Source organism: Ictalurus furcatus, chromosome 12 (genome assembly GCF_023375685.1).
Source record: "Ictalurus furcatus strain D&B chromosome 12, Billie_1.0, whole genome shotgun sequence".
In the NCBI taxonomy this organism is placed as follows: Eukaryota; Metazoa; Chordata; class Actinopteri; order Siluriformes; family Ictaluridae; genus Ictalurus; species Ictalurus furcatus.
In genome coordinates, this window is record NC_071266.1 from 10,212,476 (window position 1) to 10,221,165 (window position 8,690).

The window sequence follows — 8,690 nt, forward strand, 5'->3', positions numbered from 1 at the left end:
TTACTTATTATGGTGTGTTACTTAATACAAAAGGTTTTATTTTATTCATTTTTTCTTAAAAATTGCTGGAGGTCCAATTTTCATCTGTTCTACTGACACATTGATGTAGAAGGCATAAAACAGGCATGCAAGACAAAAATTTTCTAAATATTCTAAATGTACAGTGATATGATTGCAGATTACTGTAAATCATTCATTCATCCTTGTTCAGTAAGTGGTCAGGGACATGGTGGATCCTGAGCCTATCCTGGAAAATATACTGTACAAGAAATTACCTGTGTGTGTTTTTAATCAATGCCTGCGTTTAATTGAATAAAACAAGCACATTGTAATGTGGCACATTTATTGCATAATTTAAGAAACACCTGGTTATACGTGAACAAAAAAAAAAATGTTCACAGATTCTGGAAGAGGCTTTTATCTTCAGTCCAGTTCACACAATATTATACAATCCTGGGTGCATATTTATATCACAAAATTATACAATTGCTTAAATGTTCACGAACAACAGTTTCTATAGCACTGAACGCGTGCAAAATCAGGCAAGTAAAAGTTGGACAGTAGGGCAGCAGCCATTTTATGAACAGATCAGTCACTTTTCAACACACAGAGGAAAAACAACCCTGATGAGAGGAAATAAAAATTTTTAAAACGTACCTCATGATTACAATGCAATTCAAATTGCATACTTCCTCATTTAAGTGAACAAACATACAGCATTGTGCAAAAGTTTTAGGCAACCTATTTATTTATTTATTTATTTATTTATTTATTTAATGACTTCTACATTATCGAATCAATACGAAAAACATTTTAGATTCCCAAACATTAGTTTCCCAGCACAAAATTAAATGTTACAGAAAAATGTTTGTATGTCAGTAAAGAAAGAAGTATATTACATAAGGGAACACTATTCAGACAAAAAACACAATGAAGGCTGCTGCGTTTTGCTGCAAAAATAAGAAGCAAGTGCAAAAGTCAAATTCTCCAGAAGAACTGTGTCTGGTTCTACAAGATGCTCAATAAAACTTACAGCTCATTTTCTTATAAAACTGCACACACTGTACCAGAGACTACTATTTTTCATTTTTTTCTCACACCAAATATTGACTTTGTTTCATTTACTACTGTTTACTGCTCTTTGCAGTATTTTTTTAAAATATAGAAACATTTAATTTCATTATGTCAAAGGCATCTTTGCATGTGCCTAAAACTTTTGAACAGTACTGTACTACACGTCTATTGTATACTTGTAATATACACTCACAGGAAATCACCAAAAAAATCTAAGATCAAATGCAACATTTAATCAGTAAGAAAGCACCGTATCAGACATTTGTCTGATAATGTCACATACCTGCAGGTTCTTCAAAGTAAAATTGTGCACATGAGATCATACAACCCCAATTCCCAAAATGCTGGGACAGTATGGAAAATGCTAATAAAAACAGAGAAGTGATTTTGTAAATGTACTTTGACTTGTATTTAAACAAAAAACGTATAAAGACAAGGAATTTGATGTTTTACCTAATCAACTGCATAGCTGTTTGAAGGTAAACGTTTATTTTGAAATTGATCCATGCAACACATTCCAAAAAAGTTGGGACAGGGCAATTTAGGACTAATAGCGATGTGACAAGTTGAAATAAGAAGGTGAAGTGAAATAGGTGAGGCAATCGTCTAATCATAGTATATAAGGAGCCTCCAAAAAAGGCCTAGTCCTTCAAGAGTAAAGATGGGTCGAGGCTCGCCAATCTCCCGACATATGTGTCAGCGAATATTCCAACACTTTGAGAACAACATTTCCCAAAGATAAATTTGGGCATTTCACCTTCTACAGAGCACAATATAATCAAAAGATTCAAGGAATCTGGTCAAATTTCGTGTGTAAAGGGCAAGGCCGAAAATCCCACAGATGTCACCGTTTTAAAAACAGTCATGAATCTGTAATGGATATCCTAACATGGGCTCGGGAATACTTTGGTAAACCTTTGTCAGTCAACACCATTCGCCGCTGCATCCACAGATGCAAGTTAAGGCTTTACTATGCAAAGCAGAAGACACACATCTGTCGCTGACTCCTCTGGGCTCGGTCTCATCTGAGATGGACAGTTACACAGTGGAATCGTGTTTTGTGGTCTGACGAGTGACATTTCAAATAGTTTTTGGACAAAACGGCTGTCGTGTTCTCCGGGCCAAAGAGGAAATGGACCATCCAAGCTGTTATCAGCATCAGGTCCAAAAGCCAGCATCTGTCATGGTATAGTGTGTGTCAGTGTCCATGGCATGGGTAACTTGCACATCTGTGAGGGCATCATTAATGCAGAAAGATATGTACACGTTTTGGAGTAACATATGCTGCCATCCAGAGCAGGACAACGCCAAACCACATTCTGCCCAGATTACAAGCACATGGTTGTGTAAGCAGAAAGTGCGGGTGCTAGCATGGCCTGCCTGCAGTCCTGTCCTGTCCTGTCTCTGATTGAGAATGTGTTGCGCATTATGAAGCGCAAAATAAGGCAATGAAGGCCCTGTACAGTTGCGCAGCTGAAGAAATGTATAATGGTTGAATGGGGGAAAATTCTGCTTGCTAAACGTAACAAACTGGTGTCTTCAGTCCAAAACACTTAATAAGTGTTATTTAAAGAAAAGGTGATGTTACACAGTGGTAAACAGTCGACTGTCCCAACTTTGCAGTGTGCTGCAGTCATCAGATTTGAAATGAGTGTATATTTTCAAAAATAAATTAAATTCACAAAGAAAAACATCAAAAATGTGTTTTCAATATAGTACAGTGTGAACTGAATTTTCAAATGACTTTTTTTTCCTGCATTTTCCATAATGTCCCAACTTTTTCGGAATTGCGGTTGTCTTTTGCATGAATTTTGTGCTATATGCATGACGTTAAGTTTGGAAAGCTCAGATTCCAGTACAGATTCAGACTTGATATCACAACCCTCACATGAGTCTATATGGTCAGCCACTCATCTTGTAAACATGATTATACATATATTACATGTTCATCATCAATTTCTGCCACACATTGTGAAATTGCAGGACGTTTGCCTTGACCTTAACGTGAACTCTTGTAAAGGAAATTTATTGAACTCTAATCTATTTTCATGCTAACTTTGCACAATGGCAATACCAAAACACTGCTGGAAAAAACATCCTGGAAGGATTATTAGTATTAATAAAAGAAACGTGGATTCTCCTTTACCTTTGGCACACCATGCAATAGAATGCAATTTCTGTTGGAAGAAGAAACGAATACGAATGTTACGATGCGTGTGGTGACGTCCTGGTTGCCTCTTCTGAGAAACGATACGATTGCCCCATCGTCACAGAAACCGAATCTGACGCGTGACTTGTTCAGTGACTCCGCCCTCCTGCAGCTGAACCCCACACAAAAAGGTGGTGATTCTGTCTCTGACCACACCTACACGAGGTAGCCAATCAACAAGCTCAGTGCCCAGGAAGCAACCAGCAGCACACCTGTCAATCAAAGCAAGGATTCACCCACAGATCCCGAGAGAGAATCGGCTGATCCACTGAGAGAGGGAGAAAAAGAGGAAATGGGAGAGAAAAGATGGAAGGACAGATGTGTTACAAAGTCCATGCACAGGGTGAGAGAAAAAGAAATGCATTATCGTTCATGACGATAGAAATGAGCATGCTTAATAAAGGCAATAATGCATTTCTGTGAGGATGAAAGATGCCACGAGACCCAGAAGTTAAAGAACCGAACCACGAAGGAAGTGGCGAAGATGAGATTAAATCTCTTAAAGGAACTTTGTTTTGAATATTTTCTCACAAACCTTCGCTTGTGTACAATGTCCTGCACACACTGATTTTTATGGTAGCGGACGAACTGCGTGCAAGTCAGCCGTATCTCTTCAGGAACGGTGGATGGAGCTCTACTAGCTTCCTGCGCTCCACCCAACAGTGCTGCCAGCCTACACACACACACACACAATCATGCACAATCCACATAAAGCAGAACTCCTTATTACATTACTATGGTTTGTGTTGCTATATGGTTTGTGTTGTGGTAACTTTTTCACCACCCACCTCTTTTTAAACGGTAAAATTATAAGATGTTCATCCAGCCCGAACATCCCGAAAGATATTAAACCCTGCAAAAGAAGTTTAGTAATTACTACTAATGTATCAAATGAAGCGATACTTATACTTAAAGTTCTGTGGAATGTGTGTGTGTGTGTGTGTGTGTGTGTGTGTGCATGCATGTGTGTGTTTCCATACCTGTCCATAATTGGACACGGCACAGAAGAACTGCAGCTCAAGGTAAAGCCGTCCAGGATCGCTGTTCAAAAGCCACCAGAGGCAGCTGGACAGGTTCTACACTCGAGAAGAAAAAGAGCAGACTCAGAACTGGAGCACCGAGCTAGTCTTTTCATCAGAATCAACTTTTTTTTTTAGTGTGAGAAATATATCGTTAACAATATTTCGATGTACACTGCATATAATGTAATGACTTGCTAACCTGTACAGTTTCCACACCTCGTGCGTTCGCGATGAAAAGAGGAAAAATGTGCCTATACCGTGCCTACAATTAATTGCAACAAGACAACTATCCAAAATCAAATAATTTTTTTGTCATGACATTCTGTCTTCGGACTTAATTTGCAGATAAACAGATAAAAAGTATGAAGCGTGGTTCTTTAATAAATGAAAATTTGTAATCTTTGGCAAATTGCTGTGGTGGCATAAGTGGAATAAACCACCATGTTTATGTGCCTGATAACTGATATGCAGAAGCGAGATTTATTTATTTGTTTTACTTCTGTTTTTGACACAATGATAGCACCACTTAACTGAACAAACCGTTTTTATTAATAACAATTTTGTCAATTTCATTTCCTCCTTGCACACAAAACAAAACAACTCTTATTTATACACTAATAAACAGGGGTTTGAAAGAGTACAAAAAATAAAAAAATAACATGCACTGTTACTAAAGTGTCTTTTTTTTTTTTTTTTAAATAAAAGCTTCGATGAGGTAAACAAACAGGTAAACAAATAAAGCACAAAAATAATTCTAACAAATAAAAAAAAAACCGGGGCAAAAAAAAAAACAAAAAAAACAGACGCAGTGCTGTGCGCAATTCCATTTATCGGTGGATCTGATATTACAAAAGCGACATCTGATTATTGAAAAATGCTTAACTAATCAGGGAAAATATCGGTCAATCTCTAATGCTCTTATTGGCAATGAATCAACTTCATGGTAGTAACAGTATCTCAGCATCAACACTATTGATGATTTTCCTATAACCGCATACCCCCAAGTGTTTTATTCCTAACTTATTGCTTCAGATTACTCAGACATTTCAGACACATTAGTAAAGAATGACTCAAGCTTATCTGAGAATAAGAAGCTGACAATACTGTAATGGTTTGTTTGTTGAAATAAAAAAAGCTGTGTGTGTATATTATATAATATATATGTGTGTGTGCGCATGTATATATGTGTGTGTGCGCATGTACATATGTGTGTGTGTGTGTGTGTATGTGAGCCAGAACTCACTGCGAGCAGGCTGACAATGAGCAGAAGACAGAGCAGCACATGACGTGCCACCTGTCTCTCCTCCTGTACACGCATGCACTCGGATGCTTCAGTCAGTGCTACACCTGAAGGAGAGGCTACAGTTACTACACACATGATGACACTGCACACAACTCCACACTGTAACACACAGCAGAGTGTGTAAACAGTAGAGCTGCAACACCTAATCGATAAAATCGATAATAATAGATTATGAAAATCATCGTCAACAAATCTCATTATCGATTAGTTGGTCAGTGTGCTGCACGGGGTACGTTTACTCATTACGTTACTTCTGTTCCGAAAACACACTTCGGGAGTAAATACTAAATACATACTACACAATTTCGCTATGCACTGCGTACTCTACCGTCTAGTGTGTGAATTTTAGAAAGGTAATATCATCTAAAATGGAACACTAGAGGGGTTTTTTTTACTAACCGGAAGTATAAGGTGCTTCCTAGACGTCATACACGCGTATTGTGAAGCCGCTAGCTTTAGCCCAATACCCAGAGTCACCGACAATGACTTTCTTCAGTTTACTGTTTGTCAACGTTACCTTTTATTCCCAACATGACCCCAGTCACCATCAGACAGAGGCGAAATCGTCCCGTGACTGAGGAAGAAAGTGTGCGAACTCCAAATCCGCTAAGGCAGGGGAGCTTTTTATATTAAACACCGCCGAGAAGATCTAACTTTGGAAAGCGGAGTTTGTGTAGCACGGAAGCATGACAGTGATGCTCTCGCGAGTTGCTTAAAAGGTTTAGTTTAATTTAAGTTTGTCATTATATGCTGTATCAGTGTAAATTCTGTTCTTTATTATGACAGAAGTGATGTGTTAGTAACGAGGCTGAGTTTTGCTCCTCACGCGCGATGCAGCATGAGGTGCTAGAGTGGGAGCGCAAGTAAGATCTGTAATATCTAATTAAACCACTATGATCAAAAGTAAACACAACATGCCTAAAGGCAGTGAATAACAGAAACCACAAGCTGCAGTGAAAGGGAGTTTTTATTATTAATTTATGACCGTAGTTTAATGCTTTTTGTGCATCCATAAAAAAAGTAATTTTAGATTATTATACAAAATATGTATAAACTTATATAAATTAATAAATAATAAATCAATAATATATATACTAGTGTGTCTGTGTGTAATGGATTTTCTGTTGTATATAATTGGACAAACAGTTGTGTAAAGTTTTAGTCTGAAGTTTATATTTGTAACACAAATGGATGTAACACAGTGGATTTTATTTTAAATAAATGAAAAAAAAAAATGGTACCGAAAGGCCCTCCCCCATTAATCGATTCATCGAAAAAATAATCGGCCAAGTAACTGATTATGAAAATAATTGTTAGTTGCAGCCGTAGTAAACAGTGACACAGCAACACAGATAATGTTAAACTCTCACTCTACATGTATTAATCTTACCTGTTGGTGGTGCTGGTGTGTCGTTCAGACGGTCTGCTCTTGTATCAGGCATGGGGTCATCCTGACCTGAACACACACACACACACACACACACACACACACACACACACACACACACAATCATTTTTTAAAATCTATCTACCACATTCATAGCTTAAGTACAATTACCACAGACAAGGGTGCTTTTTCCCAGATGTGTGGTGTTTATTGTGTTTAACTACAACCCTGGTGTGTTCTCTGTGTGGTTCTTTAGTCAGGTGAGAACCCAAACAGCTGATTCAAACGAACTAATGCACCATTAGTTTCCACCTGATCGCACATAAATAACCAAAATGACTTTTTGTCTTGCCTGTGGTAATACATTACAGACGTTGCGGATAGAGATTAGGTTGAAAATGGGGACGTATTCCTTTAATATGTACATGCACCTCTGTTCGTACTGCTGTGTGACGGCATGAACTCGGCTGAACCACGATCCTTGGGTCGAGCCGGGATTCTGACGTCCTCTGTGGTGTCCGACATCGAGTTCTGCTCCAGGACCTGGTAATTCTGCTCCTCCTGAGAACCATGACTGAGGCCCATCAGAGACACTCCACCAAGAAGGATGCTACAGCTCGAAACCACCACGCTGCTGATGATCTTAGAGGGAGGGAGAGGGAGAGAGAGAGAGAGTCAGCGACATGGAGAGAGAAAGACAGAGAGAGAAAGATGTATAGAGAAAGACAGACAGAGAGAGAGAGAAAGATGTAGAGAAAGAGAGAGAGAGAGGGCGACATTGTGAGAGAGGGAGTGTGACAGACAGAGAGAGAGAGAGACAGAGAGAGAACGATGTAGAGAAAAAGAGAATGACAGAGAGAGCAAAGTAACATGCAGACAGAGAGAACTAATATTATATATATATATATATATATATATATATATATATATATATATATATATATATATATATATATATATATATATATAGATATATATAGAGAGAGAGAGAGAGAGAGAGAGAGAGATCGAAATGGAGAGATACAAAGACAGAGAGACAGAAAGAGCAACAGAAAGATAAATAGACAGAGAGAAAAAGAGAAAGAGAAAAAAAAACAGACAAAGTGATAGACAGAGGAGTAACATTTTATTTTTAAGTGAAAATACTGTAAGATGTGTTAAGGTAAGTTAAGTATTGATTTACAAAACCAACAAAAGGTCAAAATGCACCACAATGACATACCTGCCCCTTGCCGTAGAAGAAAGTGGCGTCAGCAGTGTCACTCACTCTCTCACCAGCCGCAAGCAACAAGGCCACAATCAGAAACGGCAGGCTGTAATACACACACACACACACACAGGCTGCATGTAGTTCATCTAAATTCATATAAATTCATGTAAAGTGTTCTACATTATGGCAGCATCACACACACACACACAGGAGTTCGTCCGTCGATCTCGACGAAGACCGTAGTTTCCATTTCTGCCTCCATTATGGAGAACACAAACTGGAACTCGACTTGCACGTGTATTGGATTATAGTGAGGAAGACTTGTGCAGCACACACACACACACACACACACACACTCTCTCTTACCCCCAGCCGAGAAGGATGAAGATGACGGGTGGAACTTTGAGCTGTTCGTTCTTCTTCAGCAGAGCGAGCGAGAACGCTAACAAACCTACAACACAGCACACGATCTACACAACTACACA

General features: G+C 38.5%; 1 protein-coding gene across 4 annotated transcripts in view; it reads right to left on the reverse strand.

The window, feature by feature from the left end:
* Window positions 1-326: 326 nt before the first annotated feature.
* The window catches only part of gpr155b (G protein-coupled receptor 155b), a 14,414-nt gene continuing 6,050 nt past the window's right edge, over window positions 327-8,690 (reverse strand). For 2 of the 4 annotated variants that reach the window (XM_053638631.1, XM_053638629.1), the window contains 9 exons: window positions 8,572-8,656; window positions 8,218-8,308; window positions 7,427-7,637; window positions 6,999-7,064; window positions 5,549-5,652; window positions 4,264-4,359; window positions 4,072-4,136; window positions 3,819-3,956; window positions 327-3,495 (listed from right to left, as the gene is read on the reverse strand). In XM_053638631.1, coding sequence (XP_053494606.1) covers window positions 3,342-3,495; window positions 3,819-3,956; window positions 4,072-4,136; window positions 4,264-4,359; window positions 5,549-5,652; window positions 6,999-7,064; window positions 7,427-7,637; window positions 8,218-8,308; window positions 8,572-8,656 — 1,010 coding nt within the window. In that variant the 3' untranslated portion in view covers window positions 327-3,341. Of the gene's footprint in view, window positions 3,552-3,818; window positions 3,957-4,071; window positions 4,137-4,263; window positions 4,360-5,548; window positions 5,653-6,998; window positions 7,065-7,424; window positions 7,638-8,217; window positions 8,309-8,571; window positions 8,657-8,690 lie in introns of those variants that run through there. The other 2 variants (XM_053638630.1, XM_053638632.1) reach the window with 2 other exon arrangements.